Below are 26,365 nucleotides of genomic sequence, written 5' to 3' on the forward strand. Positions count from 1 at the left end.
GAGTATAATTGCTTTACAACGGTTAGTTTCTGCTTTATAACAAGGTGAATCAGCTATACGTATACATATATCCCCATATCTCCGCCCTCTTGCGTCTCCCTCCTACCCTCCCTATCCCACCCCTCTAGGTGGTCACAAAGCACCGAGCTGATCTCCCTGTGCTATGCGGCTGCTTCCCACTAGCTATCTATTTTACATTTGGTAGCGTATGTATGTCCATGCCACTCTCTCACCTCATCCCAGCTTACCCTTCCCACTCCCCATGTCCTCAAGTCCATTCTCTACGTCTGCGTTAAAAAGGCATTTTTTAAAAGAAATCACCTGCCAGGAAAGTGACTCTCAGTATAATCCTGCTCCTCTCCACTGCTCATCCAACACCGAGTTGGGTCTACGCATCCAGAAAGGCGCTTATATTTAACTGTTTACAATTGCAGTGGCAGAAATGATGAACCTGCTGCCACAACAGGCCTCCTTTAGCAAGATCTCAAATCTGTGCAGCTTATACTGGAACTTAAAGCACCAAAGAAGTTCCAAACTCTTGGAGATCTTTTTCCTTATTTTCACTGCCTCTCTTCCTACTTGCATTTGTTTTATACTTTCTTGACCAGATCTGCTTCCACCTCACCCACCCCCATCTTCCCAACAGAACAACTGAGTATTGCAAGTCAAGATCTTGTCAGGCAAAGCCACCCTATTCCTGGAAGTGGCAGGTTCTTTAAGGACAGGGGCAGCCTAAAAAGGGACAGACAGCAGAGGCACTTTTATATGGGGGCATAGTCCCAGCAGAAAGGAACTTTAAAAAATGAGGACATCTTGGCATATTTAAGCTACCGCCATGCCAATTCAACTATCCATAGGGTCACTGGTCCCCACACCCTAGAGCCAGATCCCACCAACCCTCTCAGCAGGCTTTATGGGGCCACTTAATGAGGTGATAATGTGTGAGACACCTCACAGGGCATTTCAGGTCCTTCCATACCTTGACTTCCCAGAAACCTTGCACTGGAAAAAAAAACTTGGTCCAAACCTAGAATGGAAACTTTGATACCAAAGTTAGTTGACTAGCTAAACACTGAGTTTTCAGAGTTGATTTCAGTCTGTCACCTGTCCCGGCATCACCAGAAGCGTTGTGGCCGCCACCCAGAAAGACTGAACATGCAGCATTCCAGGTGTTTCTTACCCCCAGGAAAGTCTAACAGCTATTGGCTCAATCCACCTTTGCGGATGGGGACACTTTCTTCTTCATTTCAAGAGCAGGAAGATACTCAGCAAGAGGCCATCCTCACTTCAACAGATGGAGAAAATGGGAACTTGGAAATAATATGACCAAGATCAGAATTAATTAAATTCAACGACTACCTCCCCCACCTTCAATTTTTTAATGTCAAGTGACTGTTCGACATTATCTCATTTTACCCCTTACAACCTGACAGGGTAGATCAGTTATTATCTCCACTTCACAAGTTAAGAAATTAGGTTGGGAGAGGCTGAACTGACTTGTCTACCATTACAATTTTCCAAGAAGTCAATCCCTACCAATATTTGGCTGAAGGAAAAAATGAGATCTATAACGTTCTGTAATCATCACTCCTCCCCAACAATCTCTTCTAGTGTCTTCGGAGACCATCTGTGGGGTAAATCCAAGCGCCTCTTTTGCTCTCCTTCTGGTCCCTGTTCTCTGGGCAGCCTGGTCAGGACACAGCACTTATGTGATGAAAGGTGGTTCCACTATATATGGGTTTTCTTTCATGAGTGAGATTACAAAGAAGCAACAGAAGATGGGGTTTCACAATTCCCAAGTCAAATTAAGGAGCTAAAGGCAACAACTGGCGTTTGCTGGTGGTCTCAGTGTGTGTGTGTATGTGTGGCTGGATCATTCCCTGGGCTTCTGAAAGTTAATTTGGAAGGTTTTGAATGGAGAGTCTTCCAGAGCTGAGCAATGAGATCTTGTTGGCATATTCAACTTAAATGGAATTCTCTTTTTTGCAAAGTGTGGGTGGGGTAGATGGTTATGGGAGAACGGAATTCCCTTGCTGGAGAGGTAGCATCCTTGGAGGTGACTGGCTTTAATGAGGAAAAGGTCTGCAGCACTGCAAAGCCTCGCCTGCCAGGAGGCAGCAGCAGCAATTTACAAGGATGCCACCCACAACCGCATGGTAGCTCTGCATGTTGTTCCTCAGTTTCTACTGCGGGTGCTTTGCCTATACCCCTGGGCTGACATGTCACTCTTGGAGAGTACCTGGACCAGAGTGAAGGTGCAAATATTAATGACTGTTTGTGTCCATCTGTGAGGGATAAGGGGACAGAGGTAGTGACACTGAGAAAGCCAGGGAGGGGTTGTTCAGAGAAGAGAATTAAGAGTGTGCTCCTGGCGGACTGTGAGTTTCAGAGGGCTTGATGGAAGGGTTTGGGAAAGCGGGAAGGTGTGGATCGTGACGTGGGCCTATTTTTCCCACCACTCACTCTGAGCTTTGGGCTGGTCCGAGCACACAGTAACTCTGGGCAGGTCGGGCCTCCGGAGCCTTCCTGACTCACCTTTCCCCTCGCCCAAGTTAGGTGCAGCTTTTCGGTGTTTACACAGACCCCACACCCTCACAGTCCTTACACACGTGCTGATCTAAGCTAATCTAGAGCTGCTCTTAGCTGCAAGGAACTATCCATCAGAAATTCATTAATTCGTAAATGGTCACTTGGATGTCTAAAAGGGAGGCATCTTAGACTTAACATGGACATGATACACCTCCTGATCTCCCCACCAAAACCTGTTCCTCCTCCAGGCTTTCCTGTTTAAAGAAATGGCACCGCATTCACCCAGTTGCTGTTTCCACTCCTGCCCACACAGGCCATGGGGATTAGCTCCTGCCGACCTCTCCAACCTCATTACCCTCTCCTCTTTTCTGCTACTGCCTCACCACACTGGCTTTCTTCCTGATCCTCAAATCCACCAAGCTCCATTCCTCCCTGCAGCCCCGGTACCCTCTGTACCTCTCTGATCTCAAAGGCTGGCTCGTTATACCACTGCCACCTCAGCACCTCCAGGAACTTCCCCTGGGCTCCCAATCTAAAGCAGCTACCTGCTTACTTTCTACCACATTGTCTTCTTTTAATTATGTGCACCAATCTGTTCCTGGCACCTATCAGATGCCAACTAGTAAAGGGTGTAAGTAAACCAAGGTTGTAAGCAACGGCATGGCCACACTTGGGTTTTAGAAGGATCTCTTTAGAGTGGAAAATGGAAGGGGGTCAAACTAAAGAGCAGAGAGACTGATTAAGATGGCACCTAATTGAAAAGATGATGGTTGTGGGGGCTGGGGTGTTTCAATGAAGGTATGAGAGACTTCGAGTTCTCTAGGAAACAAGAACAATGACTGTCTGAATAGGAAACAGGGGAAGGAGTCTATGATGGCTCCAAGGGTTTTGGCTGGGGCAGAGGAGAGCACAGAACTAGGCAGGGGACACACATATGCTGGTTTTGAGTGAGGACAGTGGGCAGCTTCATAGACGGATCTGGAACATGAGTTCTGAGTGTCATTAGGTCATATTCTCATACAGGGACTGTTCCTCTCCCTTCTGAGTCAAATCTCTCCTCTAGGTGGTCAGTCTAGGACAATAAACCAGTGTTAGGACTCTGGGTGACTGACCTCTGGATCTCGTATTTTTGTCTCAAAGGGCACACAATAAAACACACAAACAACAAAACCTTTGGTGAGTGCCTTGTATACTGTGCCTCACAAAGAACTACCGGGATGAGCAATTAACACTGCCATGGTTGACTATCTCTCAAACATTAATTTTTTTGCTGAAACTATAAAGTGGCATATAGAAAAAACTGTCACTCAGTCTCATTACCAAAACACACTTTAACATTTCTCTTCAATTATTACATGCTTCGAAAAATACTTTAAATGACATCCAAAGGCCCACCTTCCTCCACCAGATATTACGTTGCTCATTACATGTCTTTCTTAAGTCACAGGTTCACCCTGTGCTGATCAGCCCTGTGTCATTCTCTACAGCGCGCCCCAGGGCTGACCTAGCGCCCCTGCGGAACCAATCTGGTGAGGAAGACAGCCACAGTACACGGTGCTAAGTAGCGCAACAGGTAAAATGGGAGTGCTGGGGACCTGCTGCTTGGGGAACCAGGTGACAGGTGAGCTGGTTTTTTAAAATCCATGTGCTTTTCATGAACAACAGTGGATTAAAATGCCCAGGCCTGTTGGGAGGTGCAAGGTCTTGTGTCAGCATACAAATATATTTTGAGGGGCTGCCTTTTCAAAGCATTAACATATTTTGATTCTTTCCAGAGAGAACTCTACCTAGAAACAAGCAAAGAGAACCATCTGGCAATTATCCTATTGCTTATCTTAACCAGTTTTAAGTAGTTTTTGAATGAAAAAAAAAAAGTAACTCTCAAGCAAACAAAGGACCTACATCTGATATCTGTCTGAACCAAGATTTAAATTTCAAAGACACTATTTTCAAAGTCTGGAACCACCTGGCATCTCCACGGAGCCAGTAACAATGAGTATGCCTGAGAGTTGTTAAATGAACATACGTTTTACTAGAAACTCTTCTACTAGCTGCTTAGTGAAACAGGTGAGAAATAAAATGTCTTCAAAGGTGATGTCACAGGAGAAAAGGAAAACTTCCTACACTGTTGGTGGGAATGTAAACTGGTACAGCCACTATGGAGAAAAGTATGGAGGTTCCTTAAAAAACTAAAAATAGAACTACCATATGATCCAGCAATCCCACCCCTGGGCATATATTCAGAGAAAACCAGTATTCGAAAAGGTACATGCACTCCAATGTTCACTGCAGCACTATTTACAATAGCCAGGACATGGAAGCAACCCAAATGTCCATCGACAGATGGATAAAGAAGATGTGGTACATATATACAATGGAATATTACTCAGCCATATAAAAAAGAACGAAATAATGCCATTCGCAGCAACATGGATGCACCTAGAGATTGTCACACTGAATGAAGTAAGTCAGACAAAGGCAAGTATTATATGATACGCTTATACGTGGAGTCTAAAAAAACGGTACGAGTGAACTTATCTACAGAACAGAAATAGAGTTACACATGTAGAAAACAAACTTACAGTTACCAGGGGGTAAGGGGTGGGGGATAAATTGGAGATTGGGATTGACATATACACACTACTATATATAAAATAGATAACTAATAAGGACCTACTGTATAGCACAGGGAACTCTACTCAATACTCTGTAATGGCCTATATGGGAAAAGAATCTAAAAAAGAGTGGATATATGTATATGTTTAACTGATTCACTTTGGTGTACACCTGAAAATAACACAACATTGTAAATCAACTATACTCCAATAAAATTAAAAAACAAAAGTTGATGTCACTGCAGCTGGGTCTCACTCCCATCAGAAGGGGCCTGCACCACTTCAGACTTGAAGTTTGTTATTTTGTTGGCCTTGGTCTCATGCGTCTGCTTACGTAGCAGCTCTTTAGTTCTGTTCTCACAAGGCACATTACTTGACAGCAGTATGCTGCCAATATATTCAAATCAAGCGTCAGTCATAAGCACACATAGCCAAAATCACTCCACTGTACCTGGGTTAGTGGGACAGGGTCACATAGGGCTGAATTTTCTCTTTGGTTTGACTTCTACCCAATAAGCTTAATGACAGGAACACATTTTTACTAAAATGACAATGTGAGGACACCTTCTAGGACTAACATCAGCGCACAGTACTTATTTCATCTAAAAACCACAACTCAAAAGCTTCCAGGAATAGTTTGGAACCCACCAATTGCTGGTGGTTTCGCACTGCCCATAAATTAAAGGCTCAATCCCAAGACTACAACAGAGCCCTCTGTGGTCCATATATACTACACATATTAACTATTTTTGGTGGGAGGTGGAATGTGGTTCTCCCGAATCATTCCATGAATTCTTAATTATTTTGGATCTCCTTTATAGTGCTGACCTGTCAAAAATGTTTATTTAAAAAATTTTATTACTAGGTAGACTCTTTACTGTGGCCTTAGATAATCATTATCAAAAATTTACCCACTCACAAGAATATTAATGTCTTTACTTAATGTGAAGACAGATTTTATTCTCTTCCTTTTGCCTCCTCTCCTTGAGGACTCTAATTCCTGAGAGTGTTCATGTGGGCTAATGCTATTTCATGAGACAGTAATTAATATTACACCTTAAACACCATGCTCCCTGCTCCCCACAAACTTGAGTTTCCCACCAGAGTAATAAAAATGAGGAGAAACTGTTTGTTTCATATGCAGGGCAACTTTGCTATCCAGGAGGACACGTTCTGGACACTCCTGGGACGAATCACTAACTGTGCTAGGATGGAATGATATAAACCACAGCTTATTGAGCTAGCTTATAACAGGAACACATCTTCGCCAAAACAACATGTGAGGATGCCATTCTAGGGCAGACACCAGCCCACAGTACATGCCAAGCATTTCTCTATGTACTTTCCAAAGAGTAACTTATTTAATGCTCAGGACAACCTTCTTTACAGCGGGTGCCATCAGCTTCCATATTTTACAGATGAGGAAGGTGAAGTACAGAGGTTAGTGACTTGAGCAAGTGACCAGCTAGGAAATTCACAGGAAGCAACGTGATTCCAGGTCTTTGACCTAGCCCCCTACCCCGCCAACACACACACAGCTGCTGAGCAGAAGGGCAAAGGCAGAAAGGTGAGGACGATCTTTGAGGGCAACCATTAAGCTGACTGGACTTTCCCTTATTAGACTTCTTTCCAATACATGGGAAGATGGGAAGAAACTGGTCTGCAGCTGTGGCCTTCAGGTGTCTGCAAAACTGGCCTTGGCTTGGGATGAGGGGGCGGAAGCTCCATTTTTCTAACAAAGCTGGGTAAAGGAAGCTGTGCCTCCCTCGTGCAGGAGCTGTGCGGGGCAAGGCACTGCTTTCTGCAGGAAGCGAGCGAACCTTCCTGACAAGGTCCAGGAGCCCTCACACAGGGCTTCTCTTCACGTACCAGCCCTGGGGCCCGGGGCTGCGGCTCACTCACCTGTGAAGTGACAAAGGTCCCTCACAGCATTCTAACTTCAGATTTCTATTGGTTTTCTAACAAGGACTCAGATATTTGTTGAATTGAAATGAATACTTACTTTTACATACTATTTGATCATGTGAGCTCTTTTAACACATCAGCAATAACTAGCTTAAAATCTCAGGGATGAATTATTTGGCCTAATATACAGTGACTTGTCAATATTCTTATTTATGGTCCTTCAGCATTTTCAAAGAAGAGTCTGCCCCTTGTAAATTTTATTTAAAAATCAGGTGTAATGCTTCTCTCATCCCTAAAAGAAATAAAGAAATAGATTGTAGGAACACTAAGTCTTTCAATTTGTAAGGTAATATAAACAATAAAATTCTAAACTTCAAATTTCACAGGAGAGTCCCTAGAATTCAGAAAAACCAAATTCTGAAAGAAAATTAACCCTTTCTCTGGAGGTTCAGTCTCAAGGCCATCATGTAGTGTTATAAAAAGAGATATCTATCACACAGGTAAACGTTAAGAAAAATAGGAAATAAGATAATTACACAACTTTCTGCTGTATGATAAAAGTCATGGGAATAGAGAGGTGAATGGGCCTCGGTGCCTTAATGTGTAATGTGGACAGGCTGTGACAGAAATGAGAGCTGTGACGACAAAGACCAAGTGACGGGGGCTGGGGAGGGAGGGAGTGTGAGGAAGACGGAAGAGGAGAATGAGGAGAGAGAGTGTGGGAATGTGAGAGAGGGAGGGGTAGAGTAGAGGAGCCTGCAGGGGTGATGAGCTGGGGGTACGGGGATGAGGGAAAGGAAAGAGTCAATGGGGGGAAGAGGGATACTGGAGCTAAGAGCAGAGACCAGGAGTCTACGGAAGGCTTCTGCAGGACCTGGGCTGGTGGCAGCATGCTTGCCAGGCTGCTAACTTAAGGAGCACATAGATGGGAATTCAGTGAGAATATGGGACAATGCCTTTATTTTACAAATAACCGGAGAAACTAACTAACCTGTTTTTGACATTTTAACACGTAGTCACACTTCACAACATAATCAACGTATTAGTACTTTTACACTTGTCAAATTATGTTTTTTGTCACTATTTAAAGTAAATTAAGGAGGATGTTAGCCTGTTAGATGTGTGAAGGCAAATTATTATTGTCCATTATTTAAACTTGTAATAAAAATAAACTTTAAATACTTTAAATAACCTTTAAATATAATCTTTAATATACTTTTCAAGATTGAAAACAATCTATTTGGAAGGGGTGCCACCAGCCTAGGTAGTGGAGGAGGGGAAGGGAACAAGCACAGGCCGGCAAAGCTGAGATGTGCAGTCTCAAGGGACACACCAGAGATCCATGGCCACCAGATCCCTGAAAGCCTTCCCATTCCTAAACATATTGAACAGGTTTTTATGTAACAAATTATTTGTATGTCTGTTTAGAGGCAATTACTTCGGTCATACCATCCATGTCAGAGGATTCACATATATAATTACATCAAGGTAAATAATCAGAGGTCACAGTTAGACAAAACCAAAGAGGACACTCAGAAAAGTAAAGACAGTGAAGGCCGTTTGTACAGGAATGTTCTACTTTTCAGCTATTTTTAGATTAGTGTGACGCTTACAGGGAGAGGAGCTATTGTTTTGTCAAAGACTTTGTATTATTTTGTTATAATATCGTGCTTGTCAAAACACCTGATAAATACATAGGCCAAAATGGATCTTTAATCAAATATATGTGGCCTTATCTCAACACGACAGGATTGAGAGCACGCTTATTAAGCAGACCAAAATCGAAGGCATCTGCTAAAACCCAAGATAAAACTAGACTCAAAGTGACCTTGACAAATTGAAACAGCATCCATCAAATTAAATAAAAGAAGGCAAGTTAGTGTAATTTGTTCTCGTGTACATTAAGAAAAGGAGAACAAAAGCTAGGCACATAAAACTGAAAAGGATCTTGTAGTCATAGCGGAATGTCAGCTCCAAGAGCCAAGAAGCATAACTTTTTAAACCATTTTAAAAATCAACACATCACTGGGCTATACTACCTGAGCATGTGTCACTAAAGCCAAGCCATCCTTTATTCTGAGGGTAATGGAACGGTATCTTCTCTCTTCCTATCTCATTGAGTGGCTTGTGAGAATAAAACAGATGTGCAGTGTACTGAAAAATTCAATATACAAAGCTAGCATTCTATTCTAAAAGAGGGATGTAAAAAAAATAGAATGGGATCAAGGGAAGAGAAAGGTAATATTCTTAAAGGGCACTGGTATAGTAAATGAGTACAATATAAGAAAATAAGCTTAAAGCTGCAGTATGAGATTTAAGATTGGTCATGAAACTAATGTAATGTTATATGTCAATTACATCTCAATTTTTTAAAAAAGGGTTGGTCAACTGTTCTGAAACCTGTTATTAAAGGAGAGTGGACGATGCAAGAGGGAAGAGGTATGGGAACAGTATGTATATGCATAACTGATTCACTTTGTTATAAAGCAGAAACTAACACACCATTGTAAAGCAATTATACTCCAATAAAGATGCTAAAAAAAAAAATGGAGAGTGGAATCTGCAGCCCTGATGGTGCCATCACAGAACCCCAAGATCTAAGTTTAGAGCCTCTACTATATAGAAGAAGTGTAGGGACAAAAATACCTGTTTTTATGCCTTTTACCTTAAATGAAACTTTCCAACTTAAACAGTAGAGGCTGCAATTAATATTTTAAAAATCAAAAACTACTTTCAATGTTCTCTACCTAATGTGCTTCATGTTATTTTAACCATTTTAGTCAATGAAAGCTGTGAGGGATGGGTTGAAGAGACCGATTTATCATATTCCGTGTATTTGTTCCAATTATAACATTCCAGATTTTATTTTGGGATCAAAGCTGACAGGTAGAAGACTAAATTGTCACTTTCTGAAGACATGATTCCTGACTAGGAGTTTTAAAAGGCAGGCCTGCTGTTTGGCCCTTTTGAGGATGGAGGGGGCTGTGATTTAGGGTGGTCGCATCATTTTAGGGTGCTTTCTACTTTCTATAAACTAGACTTGAATTGAGACATGGGATCTAGTGGTTTGCTGAGAAGGATTTAGTCTGCTGATTACTGGTTACCAGTTATTACTAGAGAATGTTCAAAAGTTTACACACAAAAATTACTCTGAGAGATGTTAATAATGTTCTATGTTGAAATAAAGAAAACATGGGCAGATAGGGACACACACCAAAAAGTAACAAATAAAACAAACCAAACCACCAAATATTGTAACCTTCAGAGTGAAGTTGGCAAGCAGGCCATCAACTGGGGCAAGATGATGATTAATGGATTACTGAGCTCTCAGAACTGACTAAAGAATTTTGTGTTTACTTTAGAGTCTTAAATGTTATGTCCCTTTAGGACTTTTGCATTTTAAAATGCCACTGTGGGGGACTTCCCTGGTGGCCTAGTGGTTAGGATTCTGGGCTTTCAATGCCGTGGCCTGGGTTCAATCCCTGGGCGGGGAACTGAGATCCCGCAAGCCAAGCAGTGTGGTAAAAAAAAAAAAAAAAAAAAGCCACTGTGTCTAAGAAGCAAATCTATTTCAAACTTGGGGCTTTAGGAGTGACAATGATGGTGGAGAGAGGGAAGGAGGGAGAAAAAAGATCCTGTGGGGAAGTGGGGGGGGAGGGTGGGGACAATGTCTTGGAGGGAAAGGCAAACTCCTTGTGTGGCTGAATTAGAATGTTCTAATTTAAAATATATGTAAATTTCACATTAATTACATTTTTTTTGACTATAGTTTACAAGCACTTCCTTTTCATCAGACACTGTTATAAATTCTGGGGATAATGCAATGATAAAATACAGTGCTTTGTGGGCAAGATGTAGTGGGGAGGAGAGGACAGTATGAAGTGTCCAAGAATACTTTGACCCTGGCTGATAAAACCCTTATAAAGTATGACTTTAAGTCATCTGTACATCTGTCAAGCATGGAAAGTTTTAAATACAAATCAATACAAAAAACTCTCATCTGATTAAACATCACAGACTGAACATACATTTACACATCTGTTTCCTTTCCACAAAAATAAAGGGATAAACTTATAAATTCATGAGGACATGAAGAATGGGAGGGGAAACAAACAACACATAGGAGATGTCTAAATTCTGGAAACCGGAAATAAAACAGACAGAGCAAGTGCTTCAGCAGACTGAAGGGAAGAAGAGGGGAGAGTGCAGGGGAGGAGCCACTAGAAATCCAGCCACCTTGTGGCACAGTGCCTGGGAAGCACAGGTGTCTCAGAAAGTGGGGGGTACAAGATGGGGCTGGAAACCAGAACATTAGCTCAAAGTCTGTATGAGGAGTTAGGTCCCTTACTCAGCCCAGTTTAAGCAGGTAACTGTCCCCACAGAGGGATATTCAGAGAAGAGAAAGTTGTTGAAAATATCAGAAATGAAAATAAATAAAAGGTTGATTAGATGATAAAGTTGTAGAAAGCATGGAGAAATCAGAACAAAAAGAGAGAAAGAACACAGAATAGGAAAGAAAAGACAAAGCCAGAAGATCAATCCAGGAGGTACAATTCCTAATTAATGGGAATTCCAGAAGGAGAGAATAGAGAAAACAGAGGGAAGGAAATTATCAAAGAAGTAACACATAAACTTCCTGATCTAACAGCCATGAGTTACAGATGGCAAGAAAAGGCCAACCTCAAGGCCTATCATTTGAGATTTCAGAACTCTAGGGAAATGAGAAGATCCTTAAACTTCCAGAGGAGAAAGACTCAACCCGTATTAGGGCCAGAAAATCAGAGTGGTTCCAGTCCTGTCGACTGCAACGCTAGGAGGTAGAGGACAGGTCAGGAAGCATGACTCCAAGATAGTGAGAGGCAACTAGATTCTATACCCAACCAACCCTCCATCAAACGTGAGGATGCGATAAAGACGTCCAGATACTAAGATCTCAATGTATTTGCCTCCCAAGCATCCTTTTTCTCAGGAAAATACTAAAGGATGATGCACTCCATTAAATGAGGGCCCAGACTAAGTAAGGTAAAGACATGGGTAAGCTAACAGCATTCCACAGAGGGAAGAAGTAAATGATGATGAGTGTGATGATGAACGCCCCAGGAAAAGTTATGAAAGAGACCTGACATATATGCGCTAATATGTATAAAGTAGATAACTAATGAGAACCTGCCGTATAGCACAGGGAACTCTACTTCACTTCGCTGTACAGTAGAAACTAACACAACATTGTAAAACAACCATACCCCAATTAAAAAAAAAAAAAAAAAAAGACCTGAAGAACAAAAACCCCCTTGGAAGGAGCCGTTTGGATTGGAAAGATGTGGTCCAAGAAAATAAAAAGCAAATAAAAACATGAATTAATAATTCTAGAGAAGTGAAAAGTTTTAAAAGGAAGAAGTTATATCCATAGTATATATTTCATAAGTATTACAGAGTCAGATGTTGAAAAATGGGAAAAAAGATCCATAGATAACACAAGTAGCAGTATAAACTTATCGTTTAGAAACAGAGGAAACTGGCAGAGGAATCAGGTTTGGGAAGGGGTGAAACAGGGACGTTTGTTTTAATGAGCTGGAGGACAGTAGCATGACCCTGTAACCTGTGAACACATATTGCTGATAAAAGTAAAAAGTGAAACAAATGTCCGAATTACTTAATTTTCTGTTATTTGGGTCTAGGAGCTTTATTATTATTTTTTAATTGAAGCATAGTTGATGTACCATATTATGTAAGTTACAGGTGTACAACATAGTGATTCACAATTTTTAAATGTTATACTCCATTTATGGTTATTATAAAGCACTGGCTATATTCCCTGTGTTGTACATGAGCTTAGGGGCTTTAATTTGGAGGAATCACCATGTGATATGAAAGAATAAAAAATACGGCTGAAACAAGTGAAGGTGGAAGAAAAGGAATCAAAAAGAAGTAACAAAAAGAGCAACTGGTAATGGATTTCTCGTACTCACCATCTCTCTGGCTATTTCCAGCGCTTCCTGCAGGCCATAGAGCCTGCCACAGACCAGGTAGATTCCATTGGCCCAGAGAATACAACCCTCATGGACCCAAAATTCATTGCTGTCAAGAGGTAGTTCAGGGATTTGTAACTCCAACTCGGGGCCACCTTCTGAAGTGGTGGGCACGGAGGGCTTTGAGTCCAAAACAGTCTTTTCGCTGCTGCCCTCGGTGGTTGCTTTTTTACAAGGGAGCCCCCTGGACAGGGAGCGGGGGCCTCCGCCACAGTCTTCCGAGCGGTGTCGCCGCTTAAACCTGGGGTGGGCGGCCAGGCTCCTCTGCTCCTTCTGCTGCTGCTGCTCTTCCTCCTCCTCAGTGTCCGTCTTGGAGCCATTGGAAGCGCTTTTGTGCCGTACCTTAACTTTGCTCTGCATTTCCGTGGCCCTCTTAGGAGGCGGATTCTTGGGGAGGGTGGCTGCATAATCTTGGGGATAAAAGGGTCCAAAGAGGTCGCCCATGTTCCGGTAACTGGCCCACTTGCCACACAGACAGCAAACCAGGTGCCCCATAACAGAAGACTCTGTCACGACAGGTCCCTGCAGCATAAAGGATGAAGCTGGGAGCACCTTGCTTTCAGTGCTGCTGGGTGGAGGGGTCAGGGACCTCTGACCCTTCCGACCCCTCACCAATTTGGTCTGTTCTTCTTCTTCAGCATTGATGATTGTACAAACGGCTCCAAGTTCACACTTATTTACTACATGGATATAAGGGAAAAAAGACTTGTTCTTGGCATCAGTTTTATCCAGTGGCTGAGTGGCATACTTCAGCTTGATCTCAGGTTCTTGGGGCTCTACGATGGGAACTGCTTGTTTGGTTTTCCGCTTCCTTGGCTGCGCCCCAGGCTTCCTTCTCTCCCTCCTTTGCCTCTGCTTTTTTGGCTTTGGCTCTCCATCTGCAGAACCTTCTGGTATCTGAGGGGGCTGAGGGGGTGCAGGTGGCGGCTGCTGTTGTTTCTTTTGCTTATTCACACTACCAATGGGTCTCCCCTTCTTCTTTCCTGATGGGAAATAACCCTTTGGGGGGAAACCCTCCTGTTTGGGGGAAATCGTCACTGTATCGTTCTCCTTCTCTTCAGCCTTGGGGTTTGCCTCAGGAGCCAAGGAGCCCGCTGGAGGTACATTCTTGGAGTCAGGAAAGATTAGAGGTGCTGTCCCGCCCAGGGAACCATCTGTTCTCCCTTGGTTACTCCCAGGCTTCTGTGAGGTTGAGGACATCATGGCACCAGGGGGTTCCTTTCCAGCAGTGGCCGTGTCTGGGTGTGTCTCGGTCTTCACTTTGTCATCCCCACTGCCACGCCACTCCTCCGAAGACCGTGCAAGAGGCTTTTCTATGCTCAACTCCTGGTTTGTTGGACAGACTAGGTCAGACACCACCTCACCTTTTCTCTTCTCCATCTCGGCATCCTGAACAGCACCACTCCCGCCTTCGGGAGGGCCGCTCTTCAAAGACAGGATGTCATCGAGAGTAACCGTGTCTCCCCCAGCCTCTGCACTGTTCGAGGATGCACTCCTCCTAATGTTTGGGGATGTGATCTTCTGAACGATAGCTTCCAATTTCAACCCCCGTCCTTTCCGTGGGGGCAGTATTTTGGTCTTAGCAGGACTTGTGAGGGTAACAGCAGGGCAGTTTCTACCATCTGGACTTGGAAGGTCCTTGGAGGATTCTCTCTTCGGGATGGACTTGATCTCCTGGCTGTGAGAAAGATGGGCATAGGAATTGAAGGCTTTATCAGCACCTTCTTTTGGTGGGTGAAGGAGGCGCCCTTTATCTTCAGCGTTACTGTTCTTCGCATCTTGTGACTGTCTCTTACTGGGAATGGGAGAGATAAAAGAACGGACACGCCTCCTCATGATTAAGGGGTTTTGAGAAGAATGATCCTCCTGACCTGGAAGCCTTAGCATAACATTACTAGGTTTGGATGACTGTGTAGACTCAGCTAGCCCATGTCCGTCGGTCTCATGGGGTGGTCCATACCTTTTTTGACTGGACATTCCTGGAGGACCGCTGCTTTTGGCTGGAGAAGTTTGCCGAGAAAGATCCCAACAAGATTCTTGTTGTAACTTCTGGGAGCTGTGCTTCAATTCGATGCCTTTGTTAGAAAGACCATCACTAGACATGAGGCAGCGCCCACCGTCCTGACCGCTGGGGTCATGGTAAGTCCCCATCGGTGGGCCATACATCATGCCATCTTTGTCATTCTTCAGGGGGCTCCGTACTCGGTCAAGAAACTGCTGCTGCCTTGGACTCTTGCGGGGTCCTTCCTGCCTGTGCTGAGCCGCAGCGATCACTCCCTGAGCAGAACTGCTGCTCCAGTCCTTATATTCCTCTTGTTGCTGTTGGTACATCTGTCTCTTGTAATGGAGCTGAGAATTCAAACCTGCATTGGGGTCCCCATAAGCATGAGCGCGAGTGTTTGTGTGATAAGCAGAGGCCAGGCTTTCTGAGTTGGGAGAAAAGGGAGTGTGCAAAGAACTCCTGTTGGCCCTCTCTGAAAAGGTCATATGTGGGTTTATGTGATGAGGGTCTCCCCCTGGGCCTCTGCTCCTCCCAGGAGACATCTTCAATTTTTCTGAAAAGTCATGATACTGAGAAGGGGAACGACCCCTCATGCCCTCCCGACCACCAACTCGGCCAGGGACTCGCCGCGCTGGCGTGGGTCTGCCGTCCTGTGGGCCGTAGTCTGAGATGGAATCATGGGTAGCTGCTCCAGGGCTGGCGTTGCCTCGGTAAGACTCATGCTTGACGCTAGTAGGGTGGCAGTGGTCTCCAGATTTCTTGTTGTTGAAACTAGCTTGGGACTTGGATTGTTCAAAGTCTTCCTCTTTTATCTGCCCACTCTGCGATTTCAGCTTTGTTTCCATGGACACCAACCCACCTGGAAGAATGACCGACTGACTTAAACTTGGATTGAGACGTTCATTCCTCCCAAGTCTGGTGTCGGCACCCATGTGTCCCAGTGAGTGAGCCCCCGGGTCTCTGACAATCTGTCTTAGTGGAGAAATATCACAGATCACTGATCTTCTTTCAGAGAGGGAACCCCCGGGCTCATGGGCTGATGACTGAGGCTCTATTTCAAACTTTCTGGGAATTGGATAGTCAGCCAAATTGATCTGTTTCATTTCAGGAGCCGAGCCACTTGACTTCCTTTCCCAGGGGCCCCAATGGGGATTTTCTAATAGGGAACCAATGCTTTTGTTCAAAAGGCCCCTGCTAGCTAATTCATTGGTTTGACTAACTAACACATTAGGCCTTGTGGCTCCTTCTAGGCCACCAGCCATGCCCTGGTGCTCCTGAGTACTCCTAGAATATCTCCTGTCAGGGTGGTGGTGGTAACCCTGAAGCACTTCCTGCAGGAGGCTAGGGAACTTCTCATTCCTACCCTTTCGCTCCCCATGGCCAGTGAAGTCCCCCTTATCTTGTCCTGTAGGAAACTGAGGAAAGCCACTGACATTTCTTGGCACGGCTGGCCCAAAGCTATCTTTGTAACTATAGCGCAAGCTTCCAGGAGATTTGCTAGGCTCAGTTCTGCCTATAAAACCAGGGCCCCCTGTGGAGTGCCCGCTCTGGCCGTTTCCTTCTCCATTGTGGCTGGAGTTATTATCTCCATTTTTGTTTCCTTTATTTCCTCCTCCCGGAGGCTCTGGCTGTGGAAGTGACGCATGACTGGTTTCCTTTGCCCCGCCAGTGCTGGGTGGCCTTTGAGTGGCTGCAGGATCATCCTCTTGGGAGCCTTTTTCTTGCCCACCAGGTTTTTCTACCCGACTTGTCATAGCTTCCCGGGAGACAATCACCCCAACTGTCTTCTCACTGACTTTTGGGTTGCCCTCAGATGACAATGGCATGTCCTTAGCACCTGGCGAGGCGGTCTCTTCTCTGGCTGCAGGACTGGCACTGAGTCTGGGGGCTTCATTCTGAGTGACTTGTGCTGGCGAGGAGCCTGCCTTCTCTGAGGCTCCACCCTTGTAGGTGGTGTCAGAACTGGTGCTCTGGCCACTCAGCTGCCTCACTCGCTCACCTGGGTCCTCGGAACTGCTGGAGCAGCCTCCATCCGGTGACTCTGCCAGAGGGGACTTCAGTTGTTCTTCAGCCTGTGAGGAGCCTTCGGAGTTTGTGCAGCTGTCTGCTTTCTTAGAAGATGAAGAAGGCCTCTTGGAGGTCTTCTTCTGAGGTGTCAGGGCGTCGGAAAGTAGCATGTGTTGAACGGTATTAGGAAGATTGGCCACTTGCGTACTCAGGGCACTCAAACTACTCAACCCGGGATCTGTCAGCCGCTTTTCTGGCACCCCTTCTAGTCCAAACCCTTTGAAGCCTGCAGCATGAGAATTAGGACTGGGCATCATTGATGGGGTTGGGCTGAGTTGAGGCATTAACTGTAGAATTCTGTTTCTGGAACCCATCGGCACATTGCCTTGCCCACACTGGAGATTCTCCCCACTCTGCATAAGAGGAGATGGGGTAGAGCTACAGCTTGGAGACTGAACCACAGAGGCAGCCGGGGAAGGGTTAGAAATGGGGCTGAAGTTCTGGTGAAACTGCATGGGGGACCTCACAGGAACCTCGGGCTGGCTGTACTGCCCCACCTGGCTTTGCAGCGGCAGCTTGGTGGCAGTGTTGGTATACTGCATCACATGCTGAGGAGGAGGGGGATGCTGCTGTTGCTGCTGCTGCTGCTGCTGCTGCTGCTGCTGCTGCTGCTGCTGCTGCTGCTGCTGCTGCTGCTGCTGCTGCTGCTGCTGCCCCTGCTGGGTCCCTTGCGGAATCTTCGTCTGTTCAAAACTCTTCATAGATTGAGGCTGATAGCTGTAATTCGATTGTGTTCCATAAGCCTGTGCATTAGAACCCACATTATGTCCTTCGTACTGGGATCCAGCATTCACACTGTAACTGCCGTCATAGCTCTGTCCAGACTGGCTGAAACGTTGTGGTGAAGGGAAGGAGGAGGAGGAGGTCGCGGCAGAAGACTGGTAGTGTTGGCCAAACTGACCCACTCTTAACTGGTAACCAGTGGCAGAGGCTGGCAGAGTTGAGGGCCGCTGCATCGGCTGCATGTGGGATGAGCCGGACGCTGGCTGGCCAGTGGCCTGCGGCAGAGGCTGATGGGACTGGTAAAGCTGCTGTCTCAACTGCTGCACTTGCTGCTGCTGTTGGCTGGAAGGCTGCTGCTGGTACTGAGCGCTCCCTGGAGAGAAAGGTCCCGTGTAATCCTGCTGATAATGAGACACGCCACCAAGGGCAGAGTGCTGTGCTTGAAACTGGCCCACATGACCCTCACTCCCATACTGATTGCCAAAGCTGCTCCCCTGGGGGGGTCCATAGCTCTGCACAGGCCCAGAAGGCCTTCGCTGAGCAGGCTGCGGGGTTCCGGCTGCCACGGGGTCTTTGCTGCCTGCCATGTAGTAAAAGTCTCCAGCCTCTTTCCTGAAACCCTGGTAGCCCTGATGGCCGGAGGTTTCGCTAGCCATTGCCGCTGCTGCAGCAGCAGACGCTGTTCCTCGTCGTCCACCACCACTGCTGCCGCCACTGCCACCACTACTGCCACCTGCACCCCCAAAATTCTGGAACATCTGGGCCTGCCGAGGGCTGAACTCTTCTATCCGGGATGAGCCGTGTACCTCTTGTGGGTAGCTCTGCTGGTTTCCGTGGTAACTGCTTTGCTCCCGGAAGGACTGCATACTGTTCAGCAGCACCGCAGCAGGCCAACAGCCCTCCTGGAAACGGAAGAAAAAAAAACCGAGTATTAGACATGCATCTCCTCAGTACAAATAAAATCAAGTTTAGAGATGGAGGGGATGTGAAAATTCAGATGCCCAGATGAAGTTATTAACTGGTTTGAATTTCATCTCCTTTATTTCTTATCTTATCCATTTCTGAAGCTGCAAATAAGCAGAGAAACATCCATAAGAGTGAGGCAGAAGTCTACGGTAGTATGAAAAGAAACATTCTGGGCAAATACAAATTCAATACAGTAAAAACCTCACTATTAGATAAAAGAGCCCCCAAAATTCAACTGGGTTAAATATGGGGCTATATTATTATTGTCAATAAAAAATCCAACAATTTTTTTAAAGTCTTCCAGTTACGGTGGGGGAGGGGTGAGAAAAAAACACTTTCATTTAGTTTGTTTCATGTATTATTAGACTGATTATTGAACTGAGAGTCTCACATAATGATGAGGCAGTTACTCCCCTCCCCGACTTTGGCCTGAGAACAGAAGTCAGCTCCTTATATCCTAATGCATGTGACTGCAGGTTTACTATAATTACCAACAACCTGTGATGATGCGTGACCCCGGGACACTCAACTCTTAACACTGCATGGATTCCTTATTGCTTCAGTCAGCTATACATAATCTTAGGGGTTAACCTCTTCTTGACACATAAGTATGTCCAAGCCCCACCACCCGCTCCCATCCTCAACTCCCAGGTACCAAGGGCTAGGCATCATAAGCCAAAGTAGCAGTGACTATTCGTCCAGATTCTTTCCGGAGGTTTGCATGAAGTTTTAGCATCTCTAACCCCCATGTAGTTTTTGACTTGCCAATCTAGTATTCACAAAGTTATTATTGGCCATTCCTATGAAAGAGGGAATTCAGTCACACAGGAGAACAGCAAAAGAAGATATAGAGGAAAATTAGAATTCACCAAGCCTAGGACCTAGACTCTTCCCAAAGTCATCTGATTGGGTCAACACTTTGCATTACCTTTGCTAATGTAATTCTCATGTACTATAATACTCCTCTTAAACAATTAATCAAGAGCTGTTTTTTTTTTAATTGGCGTATAATTGCTTTACAATGTTGTGTTATTTTCTGCTGTACAACGAAGTGAATCAGCTATATGTATGCCTATATCCCCTCCCTCTAGGTCTTCCCTCCCACCCCTACCCCCCCATCCCGCCCATCTAGGTCATCACAGAGCACCGAGCTGAGCCCCCTGTGCTGTACCGCAGGTTCCCACTAGCTATCTATTTTACATCTTTTGCCTGGGCCTGTCTCCTCAGAGTCAGAGATGAATAAGACAAGGTCAAACTGCTCCAAATGACTTTAAAATCAATTATTCAAAAAAGAAATTACAAAACACACATGGGTTAGGGTAAGTTAAGACAAAGTTTTCCTACAATGGCTTATGAATCTAATTCCCTCTCAGGGGAGCTGAAAAAGAAGTTGCCGGCAGGAAAGTCAGTGATTCTTTTAAAAGGTAAGTTGGTAAGCTGGATTCCGTATCTCCAAGCCCTGCAGTGGCTCCCCATTTCATCCCAAGTGAAGCTGGTCTGGGAGGCCCGCCCCCCACCTCCTAACTTCTCTGACGTCCTCCTCTGCCACTCTCTACCCTAGTTCTGCTGTCTCCTTGCCTCTGGGCCGGGCCACCAGCATTTCTACACAGGAACTTTGCTCGTGCCCGTGATGCTCCTCCTCCGGAGGCACACGGCTTGCCTCTTTACTTCCTTCCAGGAACCAGTTTGGCCTTCCCCTGGCCATCCTATTAAAAAACAGCTAACTCCACACCCTCACCTGGGCCTTCCTGATTCCCCTGCCTTGTTTCCTCCCCAGTATTTATTCCCAACAGGTACATATGCGCTACTTCTATACTATCTGTTCCTGCCCCCACCAGAATGTAAACTTCCAAGGGCAGAGACTTGGTGCCTTGCTGTAATCCTCCTGTCATTAAAACAGGAAGGAGCACACAGCAGGCATTCTATAAACCAGTAAATGCACAAGAAGTAAGCCTCAGAGAACCAGGCTAGAACTTCCATACTCAGAGATGGTGGTGTGGCAGTGAGATGAGAGAAGAGCAGGAAGAGAAAATAGAATATGACTGATCTGAAAGCAGAGCTAGATGATGCTTAAGATCCTGCCTGTAAAATTATCCAGTTCCAGAGGGAAAAAACCCAACTTAAGTCCCCATGAGAGCTGTGAGGAGACTGCAGAAATTAAACATGGACCACAGCTGAAGATGGTCAGTAACTCTAAACTCTGAAAGCTTGACCCACTTCTTCCTGAACTATCTTAAGTCTAAATAGCTAGACAAGAGTCTACTACTTGGATATTAAGTTTGATTATATAATCACATGACCCAAAGTCACCTTTAAACATTCAAGTACAAATAATCTCAGAATCTAAAGGAAACCTCTTCTCTTCCTCTTCAAAATGCCTTTGCAACAGACAGCTATTTTCTGTGTTCCAGTGAATCTGCTGGGCAACAGATAACTCCTACTGGAGGGCTTACTGTAGTGCTTGATACTGTACCAGCACTTTATAAGCACTGACTCACTGAATCCTCACAAAATCAGTATCCTCATCTTCCAGATGAGGAAACTGAAGCACAGAGTTCACAAGGCTGGCCTGGCAGTCTGCACCTTCAGGCCACATTCTTAACACTACAGTACCCAGAGGATCTAATATGCAGTCAGTGACAACTGCCACTTGTCCTGTCAGAGGTCAGCCTTGAAAAGTGGATGACCCCACTAACAATACCTTGAAGTTATGTGCTTCTCTATTTCCCTCTCACAAGGACCTCCCCACTAAGCCACTCAGGGTAAGTTAGTAACCACCTTAGGAACTAAGACTGTCAAGACCAATTCTGTCCACACAGGTATTTTTCCTGTTTGTGGTGTCCTTCTACCCTAGCTCTTAATGCCAATGGCTTTCTCCACATGATAAAAGGCAGCTGATGGGTTAAATAGAACAAAAAGACTAAATCTGGCAGTTTAATGAAAAGCTTCCTTGAGAGATCATCTCTCCATAAATAAACATCTTACATGTTGTTTAATTAATCCTTCTGTAAATAAAATCAGTCTTCTGAAAAATGAGTGTATAAACAATGTTGCCACTTGCTCCAAATTTTTCCTCAACAAGGGCTGCTAAGAAGAACACTGTAACATCAGCACTTCCCGCCTCCACCTCCGGCTGCCTGGCTCCTCAGAGAATCCCATCTCCAGAGTGGGAGACAGATTTGGGTACAGTTCCTTCCGAGGTGTGCTCTCAGCCCTTCTCGGAGGTTTCCTGTCCTGTATGATGTCATCCTCTTCCCTATTGTTATTGTTCTGGTTTATGGACTAGATGAAAAAAGAAAAAAAAAAAAAAACCCACAGCCAGCTATCTCCTGCAGGGTACTAGTAAAGTTAAATACTCTCAGTACACATGAAGTATCTGATCACCAGCAAGTGGGTGCAAGTTCATTTTTTAGTATTTCCAAGTAAAGCAATTAGGAAAACCAAGTATACCAGCAATTGAAAATGTAAACCCAAAGTACTAATTTTAGCATTAGTGTATAAAATAAGCTACTAATAAATAATTCCAATACTGTCCCATCATTTAAGAAAAGCAGAGCATCAGTGTAATCAGTTTTATAGCTTCATGATTAATAGTGACAAATGCCTGAATTTCCTCATTTGAATGAGTACAGATGCAGTAAAGAAAATCTGACACTCTAAAAGGAAGCAAAGTCACCCATAAGGAATTTCTATACCTAATATGAAAAAGGTTTACCAACTCGTCTCCCTCCCCAACTCTCCCTTTCCTGGTTCTCTCCCATTTTCCTAACCTTCTGAATGGTTTCAGGAGGGCTATGGAGGTGCACTGGTGAAGTCCAGAACGCAGTGCCTTATGTGTTCCATGGTCCATGATCCAGAGTCCACACTGACCTCACTACAAGCACTGCTTCCCCCTGCAGCCACACTCCCCTCCCTACCCCAGGGGCCAACGACCTTGCCGTCTTGTAGAAAACCAACATTAGCCTTCTTTGTCCTTCTTCCTCCTTGTGTCCAATATCATCCCACTCCCCAAACCATTCTCTTCTCCACAAAGTTTTCCAAACTGTCTTCAAGACAGTTTCCTTGAGAGATCTTTTCAAGTACCTGCTTCCTCTTTTATTTCAGGTTTAACCTTTGATTTTCTGCTTATTGTCCTCCCTTACCTTGAAAAAATGCTTTAATCCTCAAGATGTTAACAACACAAATACTTCTAGTTATGGCCCCTGTCTGGTGGATTATTCTGCTTTCCCTCCAACCTTACTCCTCACCCACCTCCATCCTACTGTCTCTGGGAGGGGGCACCATAGGGACTGTCAAGAGGCTCCACTGCCCCTCTGGCTTCTGGTCCAGTTGCCTGGAAGAGGCAGGAGGAGGGTGAGGAGGAGGAATTTACACTCCTGGCTCCCACCCTGCAGTGAGTGACTGAGGCTGGCTGAGATGACCCACCAATGGCCAAGCCCCGGGTGGGAAACCTCAGCAGCCAGCCGCCTTCTCCAGGCTCGAGGAACGGCTTCCTCCTCTTGCCTTCCAGGCCCAGGGATACTAACACCTCCCGCTACTGCTAGCCCAGGAGACTCCACTTTCTCCACTGGTGTCCCCAGTCCCTGCTTGCCCTTTGTAAATCGTCCCAGTTCTGCACTGTGGACAACTCAGCAGCATTGTGACTACCCTCTTTCTAAGTTCTCCTCTGCAGATCAGAACCTGGGAGCTACCTTTTCAGAACCCTTTTTCCAGCATAATCTGGGTTAGAGTTTACAAAGAGGAGCACAAGCAAGATTTGAAAGGCAGAAGAAAAGGAGAGGGTAATACTCCCGGAGGTGGCTGCAGCAGACATGGATTCACAGCGGCTTCCCCGTGAGCTCACGAGAACCACTCACTGTGGTGTTTCAGTGTGAGATGATCGGTAGCAGCTTCCCTGACCTTCCCAATCCCAGTTCTTCCAACAGTTGGGTAAATCCTTAATTCCTCTATCAAAACTCTTCATACCTGGAATAGAAACCTTCCTTTTGCCTGAATGAAACAATTAAATGCTCCTTAAAGTACCCAGTTTGAGCGTGCCATCTGTTTCCACCTGACTAATATCGTTCTTCTCTCATTCCTAGGATTTCAGAGTAGAGTATTATCACTTGGGGAGCGAGAGACTTCTATTTCATGCAACATACCAGAGGGTCTAAAAATCCTCCCATAACAAAACACCTATAAATGTCAGACGAAATGCACAGCCAAGCTGCAAGGAAGAAAGAAACGCCCAGGATTCAAAATTGGTTGGGACTCTGACTGCCAGGGATGGGGTGGGTCAGGTGTGCAGGACTTATTAACCATATGGTAATAGTTTTAATGACAAGGCCTCCAGACCTCTTTTGGTGGTGGTGGGGAGACAGAACAGTCACTTTTGCATGTAAAGACTCTAGGCAGTGTCACTTGTGGCTGGATTAATTTCCATAAAGATGACAAAATACATTTTTAGGCAGTCACCAACTCATTCTCAAGGACAAAAATGTTCTTTCCTCAATTGACCCAACTTCCTATCCCCAAGGAGAACCACGATCACCTCTTAGATATCCCTAAGCAAGACGCTTTAGAACAACCTCAAACTCATCTCTTCCTTGAACTCTTTGTATTTATGGTGTTACCTAATCCTGTGACTTTTCCACCTCTTGGATTTGCCCTTTTCCTCTCCAGACTTGTCACTGCCATTCTCATCTTTCTTGGACTAGAATAACATCTCTAGAAGGTCTCTTTCCCAGAACCGATCACCTGGAACAGCTTTTCTTCGCCTGCTGTTTTGACAGCATTGCCTCCCCACATGCCTTGAAGCCCTCTGGCATCTTCCCAACCCAGTTTCTGCTCATCTCCACCCTCTCAATCAAACCTGCTCCGTCCGCTCTGGGCCATCGTCCTGCCCTCACCTTGAAGCCACCTCTGAAACATCCCTAGGTCCACAAATTCCTTCCTACTGAGTCAGGTCATATGGTTCCCAGAATCTTAAGAGCTCCTGAAATGTGACCTTTTCCACAAGTCTTCCTTAAAGCAGGTCATTTGTTGGCTTTTCTCTGTTAGTAAAAACAAACTTAGTGAAGTGCATTTGCCTTTAACCACTATCTAAAGGTATGCGCTATTGATGATGATAGCTACCATTTATTCTGTGTGTCAGGCACTGGGTAGTTTTACATATATTTCAACTTACAGGTGAGAAAAAAAAAACAGATAAATTATGTAATTTGCCAAAAGTCACTCTTCTAGGATAAACTGAAGCTGACATCCTATAACTCAAATTCTTTTGGTTCTAAAACCCACTTTCCCTTCTTTCACTGTACCACAAATAGAGCAAGGAGCACTTAAATCCAGGTTTTAAATATTCCTAACACTTTGGGTCTTCCCTGGCGGTCCAGTGGTTAAGACTCCACGCTTCCACTGCAAGGGGCACAGGCTTGATCCCTGGTCAGGGAACAAAGATCCCACATGCCTAGCAGCACAGCCAGGAAAAAAAAAAAAAAAAAATCCTAACACTTAGACAGTAACTGTAGCTATCACCTATTTCCTGCATCTCTAACACAAGCCGCACACTGTACCAGGTGCTTTATGTAAATATTAATGTCTTTAATCCTCACCATGCTCTAACAAGTATTAGCACTCCTTTTTGTAAAGTGAGGCTCAGAGAAGTTAAATAAGCAAAACATTCATAGTAAACAGACAGGTGGGATATGGAATGCCCACCCCAGAACCCAACCTGTACTTCTGACAGAAGCCTTCCGTGAAACAGCAGCAAGACTTTGACAGATTGGGAGTTATTTTAGAAGGAAATCTTGAAATTTTCTAGAGTTGAATTGACTTTCTATACCTGGATAGTTCTGTTATTTGCTCTATGTATGTGCAAACATGGAATCTTCCTAAGTAGATCAGGCAAAAAGATTTACTCAAGGTTTTGATTTGATATTTCATATTCTATATCATATTTGCAGATGAACAGAGCCTAGACCTTTCTTGGTGGCTGACAGGTGTCTCAGTACAATTAGGCCTTAAGAGTAAGATAATGTGCTGATGGTGCCGGCCTGTCCCTGGCTTGGGAGCCCAGAAAGCAGCTTAAGGAACCAACTCGGAATTTGCAAGTCAGTCGTCTAGAGGAAAAGACACCCACCAGAGTGCTACAGATCTAAAAAGTTTGCTCTGAGGGTCAAAACCTGTTTTGTATTAACCATGCAAGCTATAAAAAACATCCACCTTCAAACACGATCAAATACATGCTGGCAAAAAGTGGGAGCACAAATTTATAGCTATTAAATTAAAAAAAGAAAAAAAGCAGAGATGATATGACACCTGGTGAGGTTGGGGTGAAGCTGGTACAAACAATAGCAAAAGCAGCATAAATTATTACAACCCTTTGGAAAAGCAATTTGTTAATAAAAATATTAATATCTTTTGACCCAGTAATTCTATCAATATTTACTAGATTTCTATCCTAAGGAAATCTCAAAACAACCAAGCAAAAACCAAGGTACCAACATATTCACTCCAGTGATATCTATAAGCAGAAAAGATGGGCAAGAATC

The 26,365-nt window shown here is 44.7% G+C and overlaps 1 protein-coding gene across 2 annotated transcripts in view; it reads right to left on the reverse strand.

Moving 5' to 3' along the window:
- Positions 1-26,365, reverse strand: part of TCF20 (transcription factor 20) — a 98,611-nt gene that overhangs the window by 36,888 nt on the left and 35,358 nt on the right. For both annotated transcript variants that reach the window (XM_068560883.1, XM_068560884.1), the window contains exon 2: positions 13,019-18,772. In XM_068560883.1, coding sequence (XP_068416984.1) covers positions 13,019-18,736 — 5,718 coding nt within the window. In that variant the 5' untranslated portion in view covers positions 18,737-18,772. The remainder of the gene's footprint in view (positions 1-13,018; positions 18,773-26,365) is intronic.

Source organism: Eschrichtius robustus, chromosome 13 (assembly GCF_028021215.1).
Source record: "Eschrichtius robustus isolate mEscRob2 chromosome 13, mEscRob2.pri, whole genome shotgun sequence".
Classification (NCBI taxonomy): Eukaryota; Metazoa; Chordata; class Mammalia; order Artiodactyla; family Eschrichtiidae; genus Eschrichtius; species Eschrichtius robustus.